Here is a 27,697-nt window from a genome sequence, read left to right on the forward strand (position 1 = left end):
GGGTTTCTAACTATTTGGTTGACCAGAGCAGGTAAATGCAGAGCCCCAAAATATTCATAAGAGAGCATGGTTTTAGACTAGACAATCATTCTATACTGTCTACTTTCTCTTACCTGGACTGGTGCTTTTACAGATGGAACCTTTCGGGAAATCAAACTGCTGAAGGGGAACAGTCCTTGTGCTGGGCTTCCAGAGATAAGAAATGAAAAGGGCATAGATAGATTGTGTGGCCTCCACATGGAAGAGGCAACTGTATTTTGCCAGGAGTTAAAATGTGGCCCAGCTGTCCAAGCTCCCAGAGAAGGTTTGGGTGAAACCCAGAAATATATGACTTGCAATGGGACAGAGCCAACGATCCGAAATTGTAGGTTGAACAATAAGTTCCGGAGCGGCTGCCAGCTTCAGCTGGATGCTGAAGTGATCTGTGCTGGTAAGTTCAACCACTTAATCAGCGATTGTTTTCCCTCTCCCCCCATTATGGAATGTGGTTCTGGCAGTGTATGTCATTTAAGAAGGATGGAAAAAATAAAAGGTAAGGAATAATAGAATAACCTTTTATATTAAGATTATATATTTATGTTAAGAAATCTTATTGTTGTTGTTCGTCCTTTGTTCTCGAAGGGGACCAGTGACATCATGAAGGTGATATCTTGACTTATGTGTCAATTGGATTTAAGTGAGGCAGCCTCACTCTCTCCTCCAGTCATCAAGTCCAGTGACAAGACAAAAGTCGAGATGACTGCTCTGTTAGGAAATCTATGAACCTAATCAAGGGAAGCATGATGACACATTTGGGTGAGGATCAATGGAGGGAAGACAAGAAAGTGACATTGTTCACTGTAGACCACCTGAACAGAAAGTGGAAATAGATGCAGACTTTAGGAAACAGGTCACATGCTTGGCACACAGAAGCATGAGATACATGCACGCACACATATAAATGAAGGATTTCACTTTTTTCAATATCTGTTCAAATTTTCTCTCTCCTCAAAGCAGATGAACTGATACATTTTTATTTACTTTAATGATACAGCTATTTAGTTCTTCAAAAGATAGAGACAATGACAAAGCAAATAGCTGTTATGGATCCAATTCTGATCAACAAAGGCAAATCAGCTATGTTCAGTGAGTTCAAGTTGCCAAGATCAGATGAACCTAATTCTACTCTACTTTGGGGCAGTTCTGATTGTTGAGACATTTCTCTTTACATCCAGCTGAGATCTATTCTCTGCATCTTCCTCTCATTGCTCCTCATTCTGCTGCCTGGGACCAAGGAGAAGGCAAATCCTTTTTCCCCATGGCTCTTCAAATATCAGAAGATGACTATCACTTTCTGCAGTGCTGGGGTCTCTATTTCCTTCAAGGTTTCTCCATATTTTCAAACAATACGAGTTTCTGGTTCCCTCACCATTTTTGTCACCTTTATCTAAATTGTTTCAGTTTGTTAAATGATACAAGTGTTGCAACAATTTGGCCAGCAGCTATGTGGGGGTGAAAGACCAACACAAGCCCAACAACAAAAACATTGCCAGAACAAGTTCTTTAGATCTGCTTTACTAAGGAAAGCAACTTTAAGGGGTTAACAATCTTACTTTAATCCAACATATACATATATCATCCACTTAGTTCAGGGGAAAAAGCCAGCACCCTAAACTTCAGAGCAAATACAAACAAATTACAAAGATACATTATAAACAGAGCAAATACAATTCATAGATACCAAGAAGGCATCAACATCTGGGTGAGCCGGAAGGCTCTTAGACCATCTGCCCAGAGTCCCATGCCTTCAGGAGTGAGAGCCTCCAGGGAGAACGCCAACCTCTGGGTTTATATATCTTGTTCAGGGTCAAAGGTGAGTCACACATGCGACTCACCCACGTGACCTAAAAGCATCACAAAAATGCGACTTAAACCCACGTGGTCTAAAAGCCTCTGATGCCACAAACATGTCACTCAAACCCATGTAAACTAGGCTTTCCCTTGAGGCAAGGAGGTCATCAAACAGTTCTAATTTAATCAAGGAAACAAAGGCCAAACTCTTCAAGGGCACTTGATTGAATAAGTGCTAAAAGCCCTTCTTAATTACCAATACAAGAAGGCACAGCAAAAGTAAAAGTAATTCTGTCTTCCTCACATTTCCCTGAGGCACTTAGCATGTTACCCCCTTCCCTATTCTGTTTTCTTTTATACATTAAGCATTATTAGCCTTTTAGAGTATATAGTGCTGAATGACAGCACCTAAAAAAAAGTCTCAGTATTTCCATAGTGCCTTGAACTTGTCAGGTACTTAATAGATGTTTATTGAATTGAATCAAAAGAGGGAGGAAAATAAGCATTTCTACAGCAGCTCCTATGTGCCAGGCACTGCGCTAAGAACTTTCTAAAAAAATATGATCTCATTTGCTCCTCACAATAACTCTGCCAGGTAGTAGCTGTTATCCTCATTTTACAATTGAAGAAACTAAGGCAAATAAAGGTTAAGTGACTTGCCCAAGGTCACACAGCCAATTGGTGTAATGAAACCAGATTTGAACTTGTTTTCCTGACTCCAGATCCAGCACTCCTATTCACTGAACCACTTAGCTGCCTAAACATTGCACCGAAACCAGAGATTCCCAAACTTATTTGTCCTACTATCACCTTTTCAAAAAAAAAGTTTACTCAGTGCCCTCCTGGAAATCTACTTTCTTTAACCCTTTAAAGTTTTTTTTAAAATTTGCATCATTTCAAAAATATGAAATATAAACTTTTAAAAATGATGCATCTTAAATTTAATAATTTATTGTAAATTTGTGCCTTTTCTCCTGCACTGAAAGTTTGATGCCGCAATATTGCATCACGTAATCACATAGTATCATATTGTAAACAAGTCATCACACACGTATTTCTCCCAATGTCTCTGGACTTCCAGACGATGTTGGACATGCTCACCCGCCAACAATTGCTTATTAAAACCTGTGGGTGGACTTGATCACTGATCGGCTATAATTTGCATTTTGTGTGTATGTTTGGAAAATGATGTAATCACTACCACTTTAACTGTTATACAACAGATGAAACATGCAGGAAAGGTTTTTCAAAATTTTCTCATCTTCTTTTCCCATGCTTCTCCGCTGTCCCCTTATTTTTATTGAACGCCCCTCAAATTGCCCCTAAGGCTACTGCCGGCCCCTCATAATTCCAGTGCCCCCTGTGGGGTGGTATCATCCACTTTGGGAACGGATAAGCCTAGACAATGAATAGCTGGGGAAGGAAAACACCATTTAGAAATAACTACAAGGCAGGTCAGTTTCCTTATTAATGGGCTACTTCTCTGCCCAGAACACACAGAAGTCCGGCTTGTTGGAGGCGAACATCCCTGTGCAGGGCGCCTGGAGGTAAGACGCGGACTGAAGTGGGGCACGGTCTGCGACTTGGACCTTGACCTCCAAACAGCCCATGTGGTCTGCCGAGAATTAAGGTGCGGAGCAGCCGTCTCTATCCCAGGAGGAGCACACTTTGGAGAAGGCTCTGGCCACATATGGGGGGAAGTCTTCCATTGTGTAGGGAACGAGTCCCTGCTGTTTCATTGTCCTCGAGAGTCGCAGCAGAGGGAGCTGTGCAAACACAGTCGGGATGCTGGGATCAGGTGCTCAGGTGAGGCGACTCTCCGGGTTTGCGACAGAAAAATCCGCTTCATGTCTGCTTATACGGTGTCTTCATGCGCTGGCCTCTGTATTTGTACTGTTCTCGGGTTGTGTCTGCAGTCTGCCACCTCCACAATCTTCTTTAGCATGCCGCTTAACTTGGGCTAGGTGGTATAGCAGACAGTATGTTGCATTTGGAGTCCAAAAGACCCCAGTTCAAATGGTACCTCAGACGCTCCCCATGCAACTTTAGGGAAGTCACTTACCTATTGTAGCCCCAGTTCCCTCATCTGTAAAATGAAGGTGATAATAGCACATACCTCCGGGTGGGATCATATGAGAGAACAGTTGTAAAATGCCTTACAAGCTTTCAAAAACTATATAAATGCTAACTATAAAAACTAAATTGTATAAGCACTATATGAATGTTATTATTAGTTTTTGAGCACTGGCTCTTCAAAGCTCTGTACTAGGTACTGAGGGCTGGCAGGGGCTATGCTGTCTCCTGCTGTCTCAACTGTGGCAATTAAAAAGGTTTGAGAGACATAGTTTCCGGGTAATTTAATCATTTTATTAATAAGGCCAGCATGTTTATTAATTAAAGGATAGTCATTTGGCTGTCTTAGACCAAAGATGTCTCATGGGGGTGGGGGCTCACAGCTTATATGACCTTTGAAGAGTAAGTGTCCCTGAGGGGTACCACTCAACTCTGGTTAACACAATGGGAGGTGGGCTGTAGTAAAAATGAGAGTCTTAGGGCACATGAAAAGGGCACCCAAATCTTGGTCAAAGAGACATCAATTTCTCTATCACCTGTCTTGACAAAAGGGAGGATCAACACTTCCCCAGACCTGTCTGAGCAAACACAATGATCAGGAATACACTCATTAGCCCAAACTTAGAATTTCTTTTACTGTCTGATTAGAATTTGGCTTAGGTAAATCTTTTAAGAGAGATTTACCACACTGGTTGGTTTCTGGATAAGCAAATAGAAAAGGGGGAGAAACCTTGGTCCTGATTCAATAATTAGTTATTAAACACAAGAGAGAAATATTCATTTCTCAGACCCCCATACTATAGAATACAGAATCTAACAGGAGGCAGCACATGAGAAGCAGCCTTGGAGTCTGGAAGACCTGGTTTCCAGTTTTATCTTTGACACTTAATAGTAGAATGATCATGGATTAATCACTTAAACCTTCAGTGTCCTAGGAAATGCTGACTATATATAAGGTACAGCCATAGTGAAGATGTACCCTCTGAAGGAAGCTGAACTGGCCTCACTGATGGAATCTTAGGTCCAAACTCCCACAGTATAATGCAATGCCATCTGCGAAGTGGGTATTCACTAAATAGAAACTAATTAAGCATGCTTCGCACATTTTAGAAGTTTAAGAAATATTCTCTGGACAAAATTGTTGAGTGAATGAAATGGCTTTGCAAGTAAGTTCAAAGAATCAAAACAATCAATCACTCAATCAAAAAAGCATTTATTAAGTTGTTTCTCATCTAGGTACTGTGCTAGATGCTTTGTATACAAAGAAAGGTAAAAAGATTCCCTATCTTTCTATTGTATTTCTAATATTCTATTGGAGGAGATGTGTAAATTAAGTGTAATTCCATCCATTTCTTGGAAGTACTGGTCTGAGCAGAGTGTATGTATGCCCATTTTCAAGGTTTTGTTAAGAAAATAAATTTTGTTCTTGATAGCTCTAGGCAAGAGCATTAGGAGTCATAATAATGATAAATAGCATTTACAAAAAAAGTCTACAAAAGGCTTCCTATTTCCATCTGCAACTGATCCAAGAATTAAAGAATAAAAACAAAGTTAGACTCTCTTGCTTTTTAAATTTACAAACATATTCTTTATATATATATATATATTTAAAGCAGGACAGAAATCTCTTGATGTTTTCTTCTACTCCTTTCTCTCCTCTTAGCTACCATTACATAGAGCTTTGTTATGTAAAACCCTTTACAAATACAGTTATCCCTTTCCCCATTAAGATTTCAATATATTTCAGGTTGGTCCTACCATTATGGGTGTAGTCTTCCTCCTTCCTCCTCCTCCTTCCCCTCTTCCTTCTCCTTTTCCTCTTCCCTCCCCTCCTTCCTTTCTTCCTCCTCCCTCCTCCTCCCTCCTTTTAATTTTATATTTATTTCATATTTTAAATTTCTTTTTCATACAGTATTTTTTTACTTAACATTGACATACATATAGCCTATGACCAAATACTTCACCTGAATTTTTCAATAAGGTACTGTAAACACCCCATAAAAGAAAAATAATAAAATTAGACCTGTGTTAGGGAGGGTCACAATTTTTATATGGATTTTCCAGATTGCGGGGGCACTGCCTCTAACCCCCATGATGTTGAAGGGATAACTGTATCTCATTTTGTCCTCACAACCACCCAGAGAAGTAGGTGCTATTATTATCCCCATTTTATAAATGCAGAAATTGAAGGGACAGAATTAAGTGATTTGCTCAGTGTAACACAACTAGTAAACACCTGAAGCTGGATTTGAATTCAAATCTTCCTGACTCCAGGTCTATTGTCCTATGCACTTTGCCACCCATGTTACGTGCAGATTAAAATATGTCTGGGGCTAAGCAGTATATTTTTAAACTACTTTGTTAATCTGGTTTACAATTAGACTTCCCAGAACAAGAAAGGTCCAATCCTTTGCTTTTGGCAACTTTACTACTGACATTCATCAGGCAATTCCCTAGGGCTCATTTGATATTTAGGTTAGGGTGAGTAAAAACATCCCCAAACATGGTCTTTTCTTTTCCCCTTTCTTCCATTTTCAATACTTCCCATACTAGGAAAGAGGAATGGGTAGAATCTACAGTGATCCAATTCCTGTATCTCTTGGAGATACAGGCTGAGGAATTAAATTCTGTTCTTCTAGGGCCATAGGAATACCTACACAGATTTTCCTGTCTCTGAATCTACAAAAAGTTTTTTCACCTCTCATTTCCTATATTGGCTCCTAAGATTTGGTTTACATCAAACTTCCAAACCAATACAGGTGTGCCAACATTTAAAACCTAGATATATAGAAGTTTAGACTTACGATACAAATAAATTAGGGTTTATTTCCTTTAATGAATGTTCTTTGCTTTGTAAAAGCATTTACCATAAGGTTCCTCTGAGCAGAATCATTCTTATAATGCATTTAAAATATACTTCAGTTTTCCAAAATCCAATTTATGCATATCTTTGCAGTGGCATGCCTGTTGCATAGATCAAGGTATACCTGTGTTTTGGAAGTAAAGCAATAAACAAATGTCATTTTGAAACATACTTAGTTTTCTTTGCTCCAATCCAGAAATCATTCTCTGACGCTTAAGGGAGGGTTTCGTTCCTCTAAGCCTGTAGTGCCCTGACTAGAAAAGATGATTAATAAGAGCAACTTGTCCAAGGGTATTACTTCAGATTGTATGTTATGTTTCCTATATATTTAATGTGTACTGTCTTTGGATTATAAACACAGAGGACAGGAAGTACGTCTATACTATTTGTGTTTAGCGTAGATCTAGAATGTTTTCTGTTGTTAGTAGGTAGTGATATTTTACCATATCAGAAATGTAATCCTTTGCTTAAGTTCAACCAGCGGTTGGCATCCCTTGCCACTTGTGACTGGTATGCCCTCATGAAAAGCCCCCTTTTTGTCTCTCCAGAATACAGGCTGGTGAATGGCAGCAACAGATGTTCGGGGAGAGTGGAACTCCAGATATCCATGGTCTGGGCCTCTCTGTGTGCTACTCATTGGGATCTGCAAGATGCCAATGTCCTCTGCCATCAGCTTGATTGTGGCCATGCCATAGCAGCCCCAGGAGGAGGCTACTTTGGGGAAGGTGGTGGTTTGATCTTGCCTGATGAATTTCACTGCACAGGGACAGAACCCCACTTATGGAACTGTCCAGTGAGCACACTGGGGGCATCCAAGTGTGCCCTGGGGAATGTTGCTGGGACCATCTGCTCAGGTGAGTGCCAAGGCAGAGACAGAGACAGATGGGATTGCTGATAGGAGAAACTGACAAGACTTCTTAGGGAATGAGATCAGCAAATTGGCTTCTATAGGAAAGTGATGAGATAGCGATGTGTGGTCTGAAGAGCGTTGGATTTGCTGTCAGAAGACAAGGTTTGAAACGAGTTTACTACCTGTGTGACCATGGGCAAATTTTCCCCAATCAAAGAGATTAAGACCAGCCATCTAATCCAAAACATATTAGACAAACATTATAGCCTAGCTACAATAAATCCCATTTGTGTATCTCTAGTGGGAGACGGGAGGAAGGACATACTCTCCCTTTTGGGATAGTTCTAATTTTTAGGAAGCCCTTTCTTCTCTTTTAAATTTGTACCCATAATTCTTTCGCCATTGCTCCTAGTTCTGCCCTCTGCCACCCAAAGAGGGGAAGACAACTTGTAAAAAAACTAGGTACTGACAAAAAACATACAGTGTTAATAGGAGATAATATACACATATAGCATATACACACAAATATAAATATGTATATGTGTATATGTATGTATGTGTATGTGTGTATACATGTATATATACACACACATACACACACATTTTCCTATTAGAATGTGACTTTCTTGCTATCAGAGATGGTTTTTTTTCTTTTTTTATATTCTCAGCCCTTAGCACCATGCCTGGCACATAGTCAGTCCTTAATAAATGCTTCTTAACTTAAAAAGAGGAATCCAGAGCCTTTTCTCATAAGACAGCCTTTTAAATACAACTGCCTTGTCTCTTTTGAGCCTCCTTTCTACAGGATAACTGTCTTTCTTTAACTTCTTCAACTGAGCCTCATATGGTATTGCTTCTAGTATCTTTGTCATCCTGTTTGTCCTTCCCTTTAGGTTCATCAGTTTATCAATATTCTTTCTAAAAGGTGTCACCTAGAACTGAACACTTCAGATACAGGGGATAATGGCTGAGTACAGTGGGATTATGATTTCCTTATTCCTGGAGGCTAGTCTTCTCTGAGTGCAGCTCAAGGTCATGGCTTAAAAAAATTTGGCTGTCCAATTACAGTGTGGAGTAATTTTGAGTTTTTAATTTACTTAGAATCATGTCTTTTTCCCCCCAATTTTTTTTTTTACCATTTTTATTTAAAGTTTTGAATTCCAAATTCTATCCCTCCCTCCTTCCTTCCCTTGCCTCCCCTTTCCCTGAGACAGTAAGCAATCAGATATAGGCAATGTATGTGCAATTATGTAAAACATTTCCATATTAGTAATTTTGTACAAGATGGCTTGAATAAAAGAAAAAAATGAAAGAAAGCAAAAAATAGTGTACTTCAGTCTGAATTCAATCAATATCAGTTCTTTCTCTGGAGGTGGATATTATGTTTCACCGTTAGTCCTTTGAGATTGTCATGGATCATTGTATTGCTGAGAAAAGCTGTCATGCACGGATTTGCATTGAACAACATTGCTGTTTCTGTGTAAAACATTCTCCCGATTCTGTTCGCGTCACTATGCATGAGTTCATGTAAGTCTTTCCAGGTTTTTTGAAATCATCCTGCTTGTCATTTCTTATAGCAAAATAGTATTCCATTACAACAATATACCACAGCTTGTTTAGCTATGCCCCAATTGATGGGCATTCCTTTGATTTCCAATTCTTAGCCACCATAAAAAGAGTTGATATAAATATTTTTGTACAAATAGGTCCTTTCCCCTTTTTTGGGATGTCTTTGGAATATAGACCTAGCAGTGGTATTGCTGGATCAAAAGGGTATGCACAATTTTATAGCCCTTTGGACATGGTTCCAATTGCTCTACAGAATGGTTGGATCATTCCACAACTCAAGCAACAGTGCATTATTGTCCCAGTTTTCCCACATCCCCTCAAACATTTTCTGTTTTTGTCATATTAGCCATTTTGATAACTGTGAGGTGGTACTTCAGAGTTGTTTTAATTTGCATTTCTTTGATCAATAGTGATTTAGAGCTTTTGTCCATATGACTATAGATAGGTTCAATTTCTTCACCTGAAAACTGCCTGTTCATACCCTTTGACCATTTATCAATTGGGGAATGACTTATATTTTTACAAATTTGACTCAACTGTCTATATATTTGAGAAATGAGGCCTTTATCAGAGATACTTATTGCAAATTCCCCCCAGTTTTCTGCTTTCCTTATAATTTTGGTTGCATTGGTTTTATTTGTGCAAAAGCTTTTTAATTTTATGTAATCAAAGTGATCTGTTTTACATTTTGTAATGCTGTCAATGTATTCTTTGGTCCTAAATTCTTCCCTTATCCATAAATATGACAGACAGACTATTCCATGCTCTCTTAATTTGCTTATGGTATATCACCCTTTATGTGTAAATCATGTACCCATCTTGACCTTATCTTGTATGAGATGTTGATCTGTATCTAGTTTCTGACATACAGTTTTCTAGTTTTCCCAGTAATTTTTGTCAACTTCTGTGCAATCATTTCTTCCCACTCTTGGGTTTGTGGAATCAAGTTTTTGAACCCAGGTCTAATTATTTACAGGTATCAGAAGGAACCAAAAACAAGTTCAGAAGGAGACACAAACTGGCCAGTTTTTTTTATTGTGCCATTAAATTTAATATCCACCTAAAACCCCTAAAACTATGTAACAGAATTCTAGTTTAATATACAATATTCCTGTGCTTTGCATGTTAAAATATTTGAACTTATGGATATTATTAAATTCATGATGAAATTAGAAATAAAAATACTTTGCACATATTTAATTTCATCTCATTGGATTTGGTCCAATGTTCTAGCCTCTCTAGGTCCTCACTTTCTCTTACAGATTTAATAACTACGCCATATATGCTTTCATTCAAGGCATTCTTAAAAAAAACACTATTAGAAATCTAGTTTATACCACCTAAGATCCTATAAAATCTTTTCTTCTGTCCTCTTTTATTTTGTAATAATATCCTACTACATTTGTATCCCACAATTTGTTCAGCTATTTCCAAACTGTCTGAGTCAATCTAAGCTATTCCCTTAAATTCTGGTTATTTGTCTCTTCTCTCCTTATTACTCAAATATGTTTACTTTTTTTTAGGTTTTTCTCAACTCTTGTGTTTATATTTCAAAGTTGCTACTCAGCTTTGGTCTTTGCATCAGAAATATTTGAAAGTCCCCTACTCCATTAAAAATCCTCCATTTACTCCCTGTAGGGTTATACTTAACTTTAGAGGGTAAGTTATTCTTAAGTGTAAGTCTATCTCTTTTGTAATATTGTATATCAAGTCTTCCTCTCTTTTATAGCTGTCAGGTTTTGTATAATCTTCACCATAGTTCCTTGGTATATAGATCACTTCTTTCTGGATACTTATTGTGTGTGTGTGTGTGTGGGGCAGTGTAGGAGCTCTGGATTTTGACTACGCCATTCCTGGGATCTTTCCTTTGGGAGTTTCTTTCAACAGATTATTAATGCATTCTTTTCATCTTTACTTTGCCTACTGGTTCTAACAGATCTGGGCAGTTTTTATGTAAGATTTCTTGAAATATAGTCCAGCCTTTTTTTAAAATCATGATTTTGAGGAAGTTCAGTGATTCTTAAATGATCTCTCCTTGACTTCCTCTTCCATGCCAGTTGTTGTGATATCATGTATTTTATAGCTTCTTCTATTTTTCAATATTTTGTTTTTGTTCTAATATTTCTTGCTATCTCATGAAGTCATTGATTTCTGTTTGGTTTGTTTTAGTTTCTAGGCAGTCCATTATTTGAGTAAGGTTTACCTCTTTTTCTACTATGCTATTTCTTCTCCCTCTAATTATTTATTTAATTTTTAATTTCTTAATTCTTTTCTTCGAAGGGTATCATAGCGACCTTGTGGAAAATGTTATTTATTTTGAGTTTCTGCTTTTAGTTACTTTATCCTTTTTGAAGATCTCTAAATTCATACTTGTTTGCATTTTCTTTGATTTATTTGTCACTCCAGCTTTGCTTCCTGAATTGGAGATTTGTGCCAGGGGTCAGGCTCTGTTTCTTGCTGTACCTTTGGGTGGGGTGATTGGTCCTGATAGTCTTTCTCTCAGTTCTTGTATTGAACTCCATCTCCTGTGATTGTGTCCTTCTAGATTTTTGAGATTCAGAACACTATCTTCAGGACTTTCTGTGGCACCTCAGGACAGAGTATTAGTGACCTCACATTCCCTGAGCCTTGGATGTCCAGGTCTGAGGCCTGCAGTACTCTGCTGGTTTTTGCCTAATGCTTATCCCTGAGAATTCCACAGTCCTCACCCTGGGGCTTTCTGATGACCCTGGGACTTTTTCAGGGGGAACCTTCCACTTTTGTTGCTTCTGGACACAGAACCTTGGAGGCCATATGTCCCTAGACAATCTCTGGTTGGGTTTGTAGGCTGTGCTATGCTGGCACTGACTTTTTGATGACCCTCTTTCCTACTTCCCCTGGGCTACTGGCTGACCTCTTATGCAGTTCTAGAGTGGGAAAAATCACGATAGTTTTTCATTGAATTTCTTGATTATTACTTGGTCTTATGTGAATTTCAGTGTTTTGCTGGAGTAAGGATATGGGAGCAGGGTGGTCTGCCTCTTGTTCAAGCATCATCTTGACTAGATGTCACTCCCTGCCTCCATCCTCTTCCCCTAACCCCAGTGCTCTTTCTACCACCTGGGCTACATTTGGTTCTTATAGTCCTTGTCTAACCAAGTTCATTGACACTGTGGTCAAGACTCCCTAGATGGCCTGTGACTATATGAGTAACACAAAAGGAGAAATTATCCAAAGAAAGCTTATCCTTATGTGATCTTTGTCTCTTTTCTTTTATATCTAATTAATTTTGCTCTCATCTACTACCTGTTGCATTCTAAACTTCTTATGACGCTAGGCAGACTCAGTACCTTCAGACAAAACAGGTTAATTTGCTTTTTATTCCCCAGGGTGTTATTTCATCCCACTAAAACACAAACAGAAAATGGAAACTCTTTTAAATATTTGCTTCATTTTTTCCCCTCTCCCTGAACTTAGATTCTCTCCGTTTGAGGGATGGACAGAGCCGTTGTGATGGGAGAGTGGAGATTTTTCTGCATGGAGTTTGGGGCCCAGTCCTGGGTGATGATTGGGATCTTAATGCTACCCACGTGTTATGTAGGCAACTCCAATGTGGAAAGGCAGAGAGAGTCTATACCTCTCTTACCTCAGGCCCAGGGGTGGCCCCTGTGGGTTTGAGCAGGATGAAATGCATGGGCAATGAAACCCAGCTGAGCCAATGTAACATCTCCACATTTGCCTTGGCTCCAGTGAGGATCTCTCAGGAAGCTGGTGTCATCTGCTCAGGTGAGTACCTGCCCAATTCTTCAGAATCCTTCCTGGCATCTCTTTTTCATGCCTTCATGATGGACCTTTTCCCTCAGGGAGCAGAAGGATCCGGCTGGTGAATGGGACTGGCCGCTGTGCTGGGCGAGTGGAGATCTACCACAATGGCACCTGGGGCACGGTGTGTGATGATGCCTGGGACCTCTCCGATGCCAGTGTGGTGTGCAAACAGCTGGGCTGTGGTGTGGCCCTTAGTGCCATGGGATCTGCTTACTATGGGGCAGGGGCTGGGCCCATCTGGCTAGATGAGCTGAGATGCTCTGGAAATGAGTCTGAGCTCTGGCATTGCCCATTTCAAGGCTGGGGCCAACATGACTGCAGACATAAGGAAGATGCTGGTGTTCTCTGCTCAGGTCAGTCCTTTGGCTCTGACTAGAGTCACTTCATCTTCAACTATTCCATTCCTTCTTTGACTGCTCCTTTCAAGGACTGAAAAGGTCTCCCTTCTATCAATATCAGAAGAAAAGGGCACTTCCCTGGGGTGGGACTTAGGCATGAGAAATTTAGGATCTAAACAAGACTGGAAATGCTTTGTTTCAAGCTGAGTTTTCCATCATCAACCAGGTTTACTTAAGATAGAACATTTGCCTTGGACTTACTGCATATCTTCCTAAGAAAGGGTTTTTAGATGAATGAAATATTTATTCTTAGTATTCCTGGAGACACCGAAAAAGAGCTTTTTTGTATGCTTCCACTATCCCTTTTTCTTGTAGTCTTTACTCAAGTGATGGAGACATTAATGTGAAGATTTTATAGGTCTTATCCGTTGAAGGCTTCTCATTACCCTTGTGCTAAGGGCTTCTGGCTTGTACTTGTTCATATTCAGGAGAATGATTTCATCATACTCCAAGAGGGAAGTAGCATGGGGCAGGGGAAAGGTTATTGAATGTGGAGTCATCAGACCTGAGTTCGAATCCTGGTATTGCCACTTAGTCACTGAGTGAGCTTGGACAATTCATTTAACTTCTGTCAGCCTCAATTTTCTCACCTATAAAAAATGAGGGAATTAGAGTAGCTAACCTCTAAGGGTCATCCCAGTTCTAGATAAAATATCTTATGAACAGAAGTTTTATCACAACTTCACTACCACAAGTGGCCATCACCATCCAAAAATTATCCTGCAAATTTTTCCTGTATGGACACCTTGCAAAAGTATATTACTAGATGAAGTTCCTGCTTTCCACACTTGATCTCAATAGCCCACACTTGATCTAATCACTCATCTTTGTAATCTCAATGCTTATCTCAAGCTTTGAGGATATTCAAAGAAAATTACACAAGTTGATGTCCATTTGAAAACTCTTCTAGTCACCACTTCATTTCCAAACCACAGACTGAATCACAAATGGAAGCCATTGGGTCAAATGATTAGGAGCTAGAAGCAGGAGTGTGCTGGGAAAACATTGGCTCTCAAAAAAAAAATCAAAATATGAAAATGCACATGAGATACACTTTTAAGTTTAATTTGCATTATTAACATTTCCATCACTTTTTAAAGTCTAGACAGTAAAGAAAACAACAAATCAAGTTCTGAGTTGTTGTGTTTGCTAATTTCTGAGTGTAAATGCTCACATTTACCAACTGACTCTTGTGTTTGCTGATGTCTGAGTTTAAATGCTCACTTAGAACATTTACCAATTGACTCTCAAGTCAATTCAAGCTGGCTTTGGCACATTCTTGGCTAGAAGAGATCATAGAGTTCCTTTAATTTAGAGTTTCCTTATCTGAGGTCTCAGAATTTGTTTTAAAAAATACTTTCTTAACTGTATTCTAGTGTAACCGGCTTCCTTGTAAATTCTATGCATTTTATTTTGTGCATTTAAAAACGTTACTCTGAGAAGTCTGTAGGTTTCACCAGACAGTCCCAAATGGGCATGTGATACAAAAGATTACCTGATCTAATCCCTTGTTTTACCAGATATGCTAAAGTCTAATAAGTTTAAGTGATTTTCCAAAGACTTCACAGATGAGAAAATCTTGGTAGGACATTCCAGTGTTTCAAAAATCAATTAACTCCTTTGAGAGTTGCAATGGAGCAACAGGCCACCAGAAGCATGAAATCCTGAGTCGGCAAGTTGAAAAATACATACCACATTTCATGCAGACATAGGCGCTTGAGGAAGAGAAGGTGTGATGAGGATGGTGGGAGGGGAGGGATTTATCTTTAAAGTTTTATGTCAGCAATTTTTAGAATTATCGATTTGGAGTCAGAAGAGACTTGTAGAGGTCTATTCTAAATGCACCATGTTGCTGATGAGGAAGCTGAACTACGGAGAGGTTGTGACCTCTCTGAGGTTACAAAGATAGTGAGAGGGCTATGATTTCAGTTCTGCTCCTATGACTCCAGATCCCCAATTCCGCCCATACCCTTTCTTCCATTTTTCAAATCACAAAGAACTGGAGAAATTGAAATATTTCAAAGAAGTGGGAAATAAAGAGCTCCCTAGAGCACCCAGGAAGCATCTAATATATTTTCCAGATTAATTTTTGTTGAGTTGCAAACATGGTAAAGAATGCCAGAGACATCTTCTGGAGAATGTGGATAATGTTGTTGGACTCTTGATCATTTCAAGGGATGGTAGAGTTGGAAAAATCTTAGAGATCATCGAGTCCAACTCCTTTATTTTATAGATGAGGGAACTATGGCCCAGAGTGGTCAACAAAGACTTTTTTTGGACCCCGGTTTCTGAAAGACTTCTGTTTTTTTCCACTATACCATTAAAAATCAAATTAACTTGAAACTAAAGAATATTAAGGCTGTGGAATAGCAAATCATTGAGGAAGAGCCCCAGGATATTTGCCTGGAGCTTGGCAGGATGAGGCATTCTGGTACACTGGATAAAGTGCTTAATTTGATGTCAGTAATATCTGAATTTGAATCCTACCTCATCAGATGCTGACCAGCTGTATCACCCTGGGTAAGTCACTAAACCTTTCTGGGCTTCTGGATCCTTATCTATAAAAGGAGATAATTGGACTCTATGGGCTCTAATCCTTTCAGCTCAAAATCTCTCATCTATGCTATTTATGACAATCATAAAATATCAGCATTGCATCTCTGCATTCCTCTGTCATCTGTCAAATTCTCCATTGGAGACTGAGATTGGGGCTTGGACATTTTCTCTTGGCGACTTCTGTAGTTTGTTCCTTCACTGAGCTTGACCTTTAATAATAGAAGCAGTGTAGGTTTTGTTGTTGTTCAGTGGTGCCTGACTCTTTGTGTCCCTATTTGGGGTTTTCTTGGCAAAGATACTGGAGCAGTTTGCCATTTCCTTCTCCAAATCATTTTACAGATGAAGAAACTGAGGCAAGCAGGGTTAAGTGACTTGCCCAATGTCACACGTCTAGTAAGTATCTGAGCTCATGAAAGGAGTCTTCCTGATGCCAGGGCCTGGTACTCTATACACTGGGCCACCTAGCTTCAGTGTGGTTTAGCACTTACTAACTTGGGAGTCAGGAGATTTGGGTTCTGGTCCTAGCATTACTGTTAATGACTTGTGGGATTTTGAGTTTTAGTTCTTACTTTTGTTTTTTTTTACAAAAGATGATGTATTTCATAGTTGATAAAGTTTTTCTGACTTCATAATTTTGTGAACCTATGAATTTATAATGATAGAAACCAGTGCAGGACTGATTTATGTTTTTCTCCTAGACTTTACAGCCATGAGGCTGGTCAGTGAGGCCTACAGCTGTGCAGGGTGGCTGGAAGTTTTCTACAATGGAACGTGGGGAACTGTGTGTAGCAACTCCCTGAAGGAACTCTCCCTGGCAATTATATGCAAGCAGTTGGAATGTGGAAAACAGGGCTGGCTGGAGAATAAACAAATGACTCACAGAAGTTCAGAAGTTAGCTGGCTGGACAAAATTGAATGCCGCAGCCTGTACACTAACTCTTTGTGGCAGTGCCCGTCAGCCTCCTGGCATCCACACTCATGTTCCCCAGGAGATGAGGCCTGGATCACGTGTGATGGTCTCTGATTTATTATCTCTTTGAATTGTAATGCTGGAGGCTTAGACTGCCATTCAGTTTCTGACTTCCTTTGTATACCTGTAAAGTTGCTGAAATTGACCTGTCACAGATCATAAAATAGTAGTAGAAAGGGACTGGAGATCTGATATTCCATTCTTGAACAAGAATCCTTTTCCCCAAATTCCTGACAAATGGTCATCCAGCCTGTGCTTGAAGGCCTTTAGTGATAGTAAATTCCCTATCTTCCTTTGCAGCCCTTTTAAATGTTGGGTAATCCTAACTGTTAGGGAGTTTTGTTATACTATTGAGGCAAAGCCTACTTCTCAGAAACTTTTACCCATTCTCCCAGTATTGTCTTTTGACATTAAACAATATAAGGCTAATTCCTCTGCCACAACATAACCTTTGAATGTTTGAAGTCACCTATCATTTCTTCCCATCCCTTTGATTTTCATAAAGAATATTTTTTAGTCCCTTCACTGTACTGATCACCTCTCACAAGATAGTCTCCAGCTTCTTAATGCCCTTCCAAAAATGTGGTGCCCAGAGCACCATACTTCAGATATAGTTTGACCATAACACATACAGCGAGGACGTTCACTTTTATTCTGTCAAAGATGATGTGTCTCTGCGATGGTGCTTCTCAGAATGCAGCCTGAGATTGCATTACCTTTTTTTGCTCCATGGTCTCAGATGCTAATCCCCTTTTGAGATTTTGGTTAAGAAATCCTGTTTTTTAAGATAACAGGAATGACTCATCTTTTTAACACTGGAATATCATTTTTTTCCTGATATTTATCAATATTTTATCCTTATAGGATGGACAAAGAAAACCTCAAAGGGTCCAAGTGAGAGGCTTAACTGTTCAGGAGACCAGGACTGCCCAGGTGTCTGCTTGGTCACTTTTTACTATTTGTCACTAAGGAGAGCCCAGGTCTGTTTGCCTCCCTCAGTGACTCCTAGTGTCTGCATTTTCAGGGACGAACAGGCTGCGTGTCAGGGATGGAGAGGACAGCTGCTCTGGGCGAGTGGAGGTCTGGCATAGTGGCTCCTGGGGAACTGTGTGTGATGATTCCTGGGACCTGGAAGATGCGGAGGTTGTATGTAGGCAGCTGGGCTGTGGGTCAGCTGTGTTGGCTTTGGGAGAGGCTGCCTTTGGACCAGGGACAGGGACTGTTTGGCTGGATGAAGTGCGGTGTAAGGGGACTGAATCGTCTCTGTGGGACTGTCCTGCAGAGCCCTGGGGACACAGTGACTGTGGTCACAAGGAAGATGCAGCTGTGAATTGCTCTGGTGAGTGGTGGGCCCTGAGCAGAGTGTGGGCCATGTGGAGAAAGACTATCCCAGTGTGGCTGTGGGGATCATTAACCATGTTCAGGACTATGAACTCTAAGGCAAAAAATACAAATAAAGAATAGCTTGACTTGTGTTATTGATGACATAGTTTGGATGATGCAGGAGAATATAGCAACTGTATCATAGCAGCTTTCCATATGATTCTCCACTTTCTTTTTTCCTTTGATTTTATTTCTCTCTCTCTCTGCAGGTAGGAGAGTGAAGACAGTGCTACTGCCTGGAAGAGGTGAGCCTTCTCCCCTCCATAGCTCCAAGTTTCCTATTTGTTCAGTCCTTAAAGCAGATGTTGGAGCATGAGCCAGAAAACCTAGATTCCACTTCCTACTCCAACATCTTTACTTCAGTTTCCTCATCTCTACAATGAAGATCAGAATACTTGCACAGCTTCTGAGGGTTGTTGTGGTTGGCGGTAGTGGTGGGTGTGTGTGTGTGTGTGTGTGGGGGGAAAGGGACATTTTGAAAATCATAAATGACTTCAAATGTTGAATTTAATATAAATTTGAGCTAGTACTGCTAAGAGAACTTTTCTGAATTGGTGACCCAGCAGGACAAGAACATCCTGGGAGCATCTGGAGGAAGCAAGCCTTGCAACATTGACTCCCTCATAGAGAGTGGGAAAACAATTGAGGATGTATAGAACTGTGGGGGTGAGGAGGAGGAACAAACTTAACTCATGGATTTTTTTGGAATCTCTGCTCCTATTAAGGTTTCCTGTCACCAGCCCAAGAAGGGGATAATTTACTAAGGATCAGCTGTTTTGTCCTTGCAATACTTCTCTGCTTTGTTTTAATATTCCTGGGGGCTCAGATGTGGAACAAGAAAGGATCCTGCCAGAGTAAGTGGTTAGAAAACATAGGCAGTATTAGAGAGTATCAATTAGTCAAAAATAAGGTTTCTAATGAAGAAACATCTGGAATATTTGGGATGTTGCTCTCCATTTGTTTTATGTGAGAATAGCCTTCGGTTGTATCAGGACTACTGCTTGGAGCCTTTGATCAAGGGTGTGAAGCATTTAAAAATGACCTCATTGACCCTCTCTAGCCTATGACTATTCCTCTTGGGAATAGTTATGATTGCCTTAGAAGTCTGTGAAGGTATGGTTTCTATTCCTTGCACTATGACAGGTATTTGGGAAATACACTTACTCCTTTGTTCCCCCATTAAGCCTTCTTTACTTTGGCAATATTTGTCTTAAAGTGAGGCCGGAAGGATCACTTATTATTTTGGTATATGTGTATAGCAGTGAGTGTCTTGTTAAGTGCCATAGACATGGTATGTTTTTTCTGCCCTCTTTCATGACTCTTTTTGGATTCATAGCCATTTAGGCCTATTGGTCTGGTTGAATGTGACCCTCCCTTGCCTTAATAAGATCCTTTTTCTCCTCTACATTCCATAGGTTTCAGCAGTTTAATGCCATTTTTAGTGTGGTATTACATTTAATTCAATTTCTATAAGCACATATCATGTGCCTAACACATGCCAAGACCTATTCTAGATACTAGGACGGGCTGGTAGAAAAAAAAAACTTAATTGAAGACAGTCTCTGCTCTCAAAAAGCTTATATTCTACTGGGGAGATACTATATGTACATATTGGATCAATGGAATTGTAGATACAGTAAGCAGTTAGCATCAGTCAGTCAATAGGCATTTATTACGATTTTCAATAGCTGGTACTTATATATAGTACATTTAGCCTTGGAAAATACTTTAGCATTTATTTAATTTGATTATGATAATAAATATAACTAACAATCATATAGCACCTATTACAAGCCAATTACAATTATTCTTATTTGAGCTTCACCATAACCCTGGGGGGTAGGGGCTATTATTATCCTATTTTTACAGATGAAGAAACCAAGGTAGAGGGTAAGTGACTCACCCAGAGTCACATAGATAGTAAGTATCTGAGACCAGATTTGAATTCAGGTTTTCCTGACTGCAGAAAGAAATTTGGGGCATAAACATAGGTAAAGTGGAACAAAATTATCTCTATTTGCCACTAACATTATGGCTTACTTGGAGAATTTCAGACATTCAATAATAATGAGAAAATAGCTTTACCAAAGTGCTAAGATAAAAAACACATTTACAAAATCAAATACCTTTCTAAAAAGTACTAACAAAACCCAAGATGAATAGAAGGAAAAATCAAATCTGTTTGAAATTTCCACAAAATATTTGGGGTTCAACCAACCAAGAGACATTTGAGATTTACTTAAGGACGACTCTGAATCCATCTTTACAGAAATAAAGCAAGACTTTAATTACTGGAAAAATACATGGGGTTCATTGCTGGGCCACTTCAATGTAGTAATAATTACTATTATATATGTATATATGCACACATACACATGTGCATATAATCACTCAAATTATTGAATGTTGAAGGGTTACTTTATAGAACTAGACAAAGTTATATGATATTCATTGGAAGAATAAAAGGCCAAAAAATTTAAGAGAAATAAGGCAATCATTAACTGATGCTCTGTGAGCACCAGTTTCCACATGTGTAAAATGAAGGAGTTTAATTTGGTGATATAGGCCCCTTCTAGCTCAATAGCTCATGATCCTTTGAAAACTTGTCAACTATTTCAAATATGAGAAGAAAATATAGTGTATTTCCACATGATAATAGCTGGATTGTCATCCAGTGGTTGAGAAAATCCTTGATGACAAGACTACTATGAACTAAGTAACTGCTTAACTTAATTTGTATTTTATTAATCTCTATAATATCTGTATGCATATATGTATATAATTATCCATAATATATCATGGATTAAGAAACAGGTTAAATTAATTTATTTGTTGTTAATCTCTATAATTTGTATATACATTTGAAAAATAATACATATATGTGAAAAACATTCAGCTATTGAAAGTATTTACTTATTACATTCAATCTTGATGTATACATTGCTGGAACTAAATAAAGATCAAAAGAACAATGGTCGGCACACTTCTAGATTCCAGGTCCCCTTGGAATAACTCCCAGAAGTCAGCAGCTCACAGATTGAGAAACACTGATCAAATATATTTTGAACAGCATACTTTTTCAAAGTGGTATCTTTGCAGAATCTATGCCTCATAGTTTTATTCTGCATGTAAATCATTGATGTCACTCTCCACAATGTGAGGAGGGATTAGCACTTCTGACATTATCTGTAGATATTTTGGAACACACATTGCTTGTGTTCTGGGTGGTCTCATTGAATAGATTGTTGTAATGTGAGGAGGGATTAGCACTTCTGACATTATCTGTAGATATTTTGGAACACACATTGCTTGTGTTCTGGGTGGTCTCATTGAATAGATTGTTGTGTTTGTCCTTTGTTTTCAAAGAGGACCATGAGGTCAGGGAAATGACTTTGATTTGAGTGAGGGACAGCTGTGCAAGGTCACCAACTTCACTTTCTCCTTCAGAGACATCTGGATCCAGTGACCAGATACTCATCAGGATGAAGGGAGATGACCCAGGAGGCAATGGGAGACCCTGGCTCTTTTAGGCTAAGGCCTTTTCGTGTACTCACTTAGGGTGAGGTAACGTCCATTCAGTGAATAGGCCTCTTTGAGAAGTGAGTCAAGGAACCTTCCTTTAGAGTACCGTCCCCTTCATTAGGTGTAGTTCCTAGAAAGTGCTGATGGGGGAGCTTAAGAGCCAGACACAGCCAAAAGCATTCTTGGTCAAATTTGAGGCTCATTCTCATCAGTGTCATCTAACTTTAGCAATATAAAATACTCCTGGCAGTTGCCTGGTTTTATTTCTTGCTACCCAGATACAGACAGAAATGAGCAGACCAGAAGTCCCCACTCTGAGATAGCAAAGACAAGCCGTGCCTCCCCAGGGCAATCACAGATTGATCTCAAAAGGAGACACAAGAACTCATACAGCAGATCAAGAAGGGAAGAGTTTTACCACGACATGTGGAGAATACCCTGGATCATAAGATCTTATTAAATTATACATCTTTTCATGCAACAATTAATACTTGGCAATCAGAGGTTGAGAGAACTGTCTAGACTAGAGAAATGTCTATCACCTTCATCAGAGGGGAATCTCATGATGGTTTTACTTTTCTTGCTTGCTGTTGAATTATTTCAGTCATGAGCCACTTTTTGTGAGCCCATTTGAGGTCTTCTTGGCAATGATACGGGAATGGCTTGCCATCTCCTGTTCATTTTGCAGATGAGGACACTGAGGCACACAAGGTTAAGTGACTTAAGTGACCCAAGGTCACAATCTAGTAAGTGTCTGAGGCCAAATTTGAACCCAGGAAGAAGAGTCTTTTTGATTCCAGGCCTGGCAGTCTAACTACTGCATTACCTAGCTGGACAAATGGCTACTGAGAGGTTACTTCAGCTTTGCTATCTAAATGTTTACTTCTGTTTGTTTTCATCTCTGTACTCATTGACTTTCTGTTGTGGCAGATACCTCTCATAGATGTCACGTGAATGCCTGGCAAGTGGGACTTTGGCTAAGTGAAGACGGCTTTATTTTCTTTCTGTCTCCTATCTTCCTCATGGCAGTAAAGAATTCAAGTCACTAGCACCCCGTCTCTGGGTTGTGAATACCATTAACATTAAGTATTAGTTCTCTAATTTCACTTACATGAGATGACTCAGTTTCACTAGCTAGGGTCTTATGTTATCATAAATGGCAAATAACATTATTGTAAATCTTCATCATGAGTTTGATATCAAGAAAATTCTACCAAGTATCACCAATAAATTACCAGAATTTTAGTTCTTCCCATATCTAAATGTTAAGGAAAGTAATCACCAGGAGCAATTTTGTTGTGGTATATGATTGACTGCCACAATCTGCATGTGGCGCAACACACTTTCATCTAGGGTCCTCTTTCTGGTGTGGTTCATCATAGAATCATACTAGTATCATATCCTTAATAAACGGATTTGTTCCGTGAAGTTTGGATTCAGTCAAAGGGCCACAAGTGCCTTGAGGTTGCAGGTTCCCCACCCGTGGTTAAGAACCTTTCTTCTTTGGGTAGTAGATTACACTAGGTGAACCTGTGGTCCCTTCTAATATTTATGTTTCTAGACATACTAAAACTTTTTTTCCACCCACTTGTAGATGCATATAGCCCACCTCATTAGGTATAGGAAGTTTCACGTAAAGTAAGGCCACAGTATATTATAAGACATTGTTGACTCATTCTCGTATTGGACAGCAGGGATAGGCTTAACCTGAAGAAAAAGAGTTTGTATTGATGTGAGAAATAACTTTTTTTGATGAGTCAATGAACCCAGAACAGAGTAGTTATGGAAATTATTTTTAAGTAAAATTAATGTATTAAAGGTTAATCCATTTTAAATGCTTTATGGAGATTATTCCCCAAACCATGAGGCTTTTAACATTCACTCATGTCTTCTCTTTCCAGTTTCCAGGACAAGTCAGAGTCCTTTCACTGAGGACATCTATGAGGACCTTGCAGTGGGGGAAAAATATGAAGAGGTGGAAGAGAAAGATACCAGTTTTTCAGAAGAAGAATATGATGATATTGAAAAAAGTGATATACATCTGACTGAGAAAGAAGATGATGGAGAAGAGGAGGAGAAAGCTGTCACTTCCTCAGGTCTTCATATTTCAGCCTTTATTTCTATTTTCCTTTCTTACATGTATAAGGAAGTTTTGATACCTGCTTAGATCCATAGACTGTCGAGGAACCATAGACTTGAGCTTTTAACAGTCAATATTTCCTCTGCCAGCTATTTTGAGGTTGCCCTATCACTACAAACCTTTTAGTAAAGGATGAATTTAGAGGGTTTTTAAAATGATAACATACATGTTCATATTTCTATCCTCTTCTCATTATTGCATGAGAACTACCTTTCTTATTTCCAATCCAACATTTTGTAGTTGATTTGTTTCAGCCTTAGATGAGATTATCTTCCACTCATTTCAACTTTTAAGTTGAATGCTTTTGTCCTTAGGTTTTCTATCATTGTCCCTTTCCTATCCTAGACTGTCCTAGGAAAGGAAACCCAAACAACCTGGTCCCAGAAAGTCTATATCACACATATCTCTCTAAAATGAAGCAGGATGTGGTCTTACTCAGCAATCCTTTGTACTTCACATCAGTCAGCAATGACCACAACACTCCAGCAACAATGTTGAAAGAACCCACAGGTGGCATTGATCTTGTGTGCGAGTGTTCCCACACAGGAGAGTGGAAGTCATTGCTAAATGACTAAGGAAATAGGACTACTCCAAACTATGTCTCCTTCAGCAAACAGAATATTTAATTGGGGATGCTACAAAGAATCAATTTTCAATGAACCCCATCAACATAGTCTTTGATGCCAAATATCTGATTGATCACAGATTTGATGGTGCAGTTTTATGGTCAGACATAAAACAATGGCTTTTCATGGTGGTGAATGACGTAGGCAGGCCCAAGTTCCAAATGCAGTACAAAGGAGAGATCAAAAATTTCTATATAGAAGAAGTAACTTCTATGGTTTTGACAAAGATGACAGAAATTGCTGAAGCTTCCCTTAGGAATACTGCTACAAATGCTATCATCACAATACCAGCTTACTTTGAAGATTCCCAACATCAGGCCACCAAACATGCTGGAAACATCACTGCTCTCAATGTGTTCCTCAGTGAGCTAACTGCTGCTAATGACTTGGACAAAATGTTGGTGTTGAGAGAAATGTGCTGATCTTTGACCTTGGAGAAGGCGCTTTAGATGTATTCATTCTTAGCATTGAAGATGGCAGCTTTGGAGTCAAGACCACAGCTGGGGCCACCCACTTGACAACTTCATAGTCAATCATTTCATTGTTGAGCTTAAGCAAAAGCACAAAAAGGACATCAGTGAGAACAAGAGAGCTGTCCACTGACTGAGCACCCCCTGTGAACATGTAAATAATATCCTGTTTTCTAGTACCCGGGCCTATAAGGAGACTTACTGCCTTTTATGAAGGGATAGGATTCTATTCCTCTATCACCATACTTTGAGGAGCTGAATGCTGACCTCTTTCATGGGACATTGGGCCCAGTGAAAAAGACCCTAAAGATGCCAAACTTGATAAATCATAGATTCATGACATAGGGTGGGTGGTTCTACTCATATCCCCAAGATTGAGAAACTTCTACAGAACTTCTTCAATGACAAGGAACTCAACAATAGTATCAGTCCTGATGGGACTGTTGTCTGTGTTGTAGTTGTCCAGGCTGCCATGTTGTTTGGAGCTTAATCTGAGAATGTTCTGAATTTTCTGCTTTTGGATGTTTTCTTTTCATATTGAAATTGGTGGTAGAGTTATGACAGTTCTGATCAAATGCAATACCACTATCCCTACCAAGCAGACACAAACATTAGCACCTACTCATACAACCAGCCTGGTGTGCTTATTCAGGTTTATGAAGGTAAGAGAGGCAATGATAAAGGATAATAACATGCTTGGCAAATTTGAACTGATAGGTATCCCCCTTACCTCAAGGGGTAATCCTCAAATGCAAAAGGCATCCTTAATGTGTCTTCTGAGGATAAGCTCACAGGCAAAAGAATGAAATCGTCATCACAAATGACAAATATGAGGAAAGAAGACATTGAGCATATGGTTCAAGAAGCTGAGAAATACAAGGCTGAAGATAAGAAGTAGAGAGACAAGGTGCCTTCTTAGAATTCACTTGAATCTTGTACTTTCCATATGAAGCCTATAGTAAAGGTAGAACTAATGATGAAGACAAACATGATCCTTGACAAATGTAGTGAAATGATCAACTGGCTGGATAAGGACCAAACTGCTGAGAAGGAAGAATTTGACTATCGGCAGAAGGAATTGGAGAAATATCAGCAACCCCATTAATACTAAGCCATCCCAGAATTCAAGGGGGCATGCTTGGTATGTTTCCAAGTGGTGGAGCAGTCCCATCAAGAAGAATTTCTTTTGGCTGCATCATTGAAGAGGTCAACTGAATACACCAGAAGAAAGAGAATTCCACACAGCTTTCCAAAAAGTTGTTTTGTATCTTACACCAAAGCTTCATTAGAATGTCCCCTTTCTATAGCTCGCTCTCTTTTAATGATCTCATCAGTATTCCCTGACACTGGCAATTAGAGGGAGGAGAAGGTATGGGTTAGCAAAGACTAGAAAAAGATATAGAGGAAGGGAAATAGGGCAGAGTAAAAAGAGAAGGGTGGGAGGAAAGGGTATAGGTGTCACAGAAATGGAATGGGAAGATGGAGAAATCAATTATAGAAAGGAAAGAGAGAAAAATGGGTAAGGAGAGGAAAAAGAATAAAAGAACCAAGAACTAAGAGAAAAGAAAAGTGGGAAATGAGAAAAAGAAGGGAAGGGAATCAAGAACAAAAGCATTAACATATGCAGTTTCTGGAAATCATGATATCATGGAGAAAGACAACTTGAAGCAGAGGAATTAACTGGAAAGAAAAAATAAGAAATATGTGCAATATACATGCTATATATGTGTGTGTGTGTATATGTACGTATATATACACACATGCATACATACACATACATACATATATGTTTGTATGCATGTATAATACATGTATATGTTTGTAAAACACCAATCACATGATAAAAAGTAATTTCTCTAGTCTAAGTATATTAAAAAAAATCATAAAATCATGTTTGGTTTGGTAAACTTGTAGATGAAAGGCCAAAAAAGTGGGACATTCACACTCAGATTTTTCTATTGTAAATCTAGCCTTCTTTCCACTGTACCATAGCTCCTGAAAAGCTTTTCAAAGCAAATTCTTATCTTATTCTAGAAGAGTTTTATTTTTTCACTGGTGTTGTTCCAGTGTTTGATTGGAACCAAGGGAAATTATTGACCACCTGGAGGAAGAGAGGGGGTTTCCTATTTTTAGGTAGTCTCATTGTGAAGAGTATCAGAGTAATCAATCCCTCTTTAAAATTTCAGGCTTGGCATCTCATCTTATGGACACCAATGAGCTTCTTGTGGAAGAAAGTGATCAGTCTTTGCCTCCTGGATATGATGATGTTGAGCTGGGTATTTTAGGAATGTCATTGTACCAAGAGAATTTAAAATAAAACATCTCATGAGACTAGAAATATATTGTCATCCTCTCTTGAATCTGGCACTTTGGGGAACATTGACATTGCTTATTTTCTAATTTCACTAAAAATGTCTTTACCAGCCCCAGTTTTTCTTTCCTTTCATGACTGGTCCTTGGATTTGTTATCAGATGATGCCTGAATTATCTAAGTAATCATTACCATCATAGGGATTGAAAAGTTGGTCTGACTTTGCTCTTGGAGACATTTTAAGTCCCAAAACAGTATCCCATACATAGTACTGATGAAAAAAAGTTGAATCCCAGGAAAATTAAGTAATATATCAAGGATCAAACTGCTAG

At 39.1% G+C, this 27,697-nt stretch overlaps 1 protein-coding gene across 1 annotated transcript in view; it reads left to right on the top strand.

Moving 5' to 3' along the window:
* LOC118829484 (scavenger receptor cysteine-rich domain-containing protein SCART1-like) overlaps positions 1–27,371 on the top strand; it is a 33,794-nt gene extending 6,423 nt beyond the window's left edge. Inside the window, exons 3-14 of the mRNA XM_036736486.1 lie at positions 134–430; positions 3,322–3,636; positions 7,315–7,620; positions 12,642–12,950; positions 13,028–13,342; positions 16,642–16,959; positions 17,778–17,846; positions 17,938–18,252; positions 18,506–18,541; positions 19,022–19,150; positions 23,720–23,914; positions 27,241–27,371. Coding sequence (XP_036592381.1) covers positions 134–430; positions 3,322–3,636; positions 7,315–7,620; positions 12,642–12,950; positions 13,028–13,342; positions 16,642–16,959; positions 17,778–17,846; positions 17,938–18,252; positions 18,506–18,541; positions 19,022–19,150; positions 23,720–23,914; positions 27,241–27,371 — 2,735 coding nt within the window. The remainder of the gene's footprint in view (positions 1–133; positions 431–3,321; positions 3,637–7,314; positions 7,621–12,641; positions 12,951–13,027; positions 13,343–16,641; positions 16,960–17,777; positions 17,847–17,937; positions 18,253–18,505; positions 18,542–19,021; positions 19,151–23,719; positions 23,915–27,240) is intronic.
* Positions 27,372–27,697: the final 326 nt, after the last annotated feature.

This window comes from Trichosurus vulpecula, chromosome 8 (assembly GCF_011100635.1).
Source record: "Trichosurus vulpecula isolate mTriVul1 chromosome 8, mTriVul1.pri, whole genome shotgun sequence".
Taxonomy (NCBI): Eukaryota; Metazoa; Chordata; class Mammalia; order Diprotodontia; family Phalangeridae; genus Trichosurus; species Trichosurus vulpecula.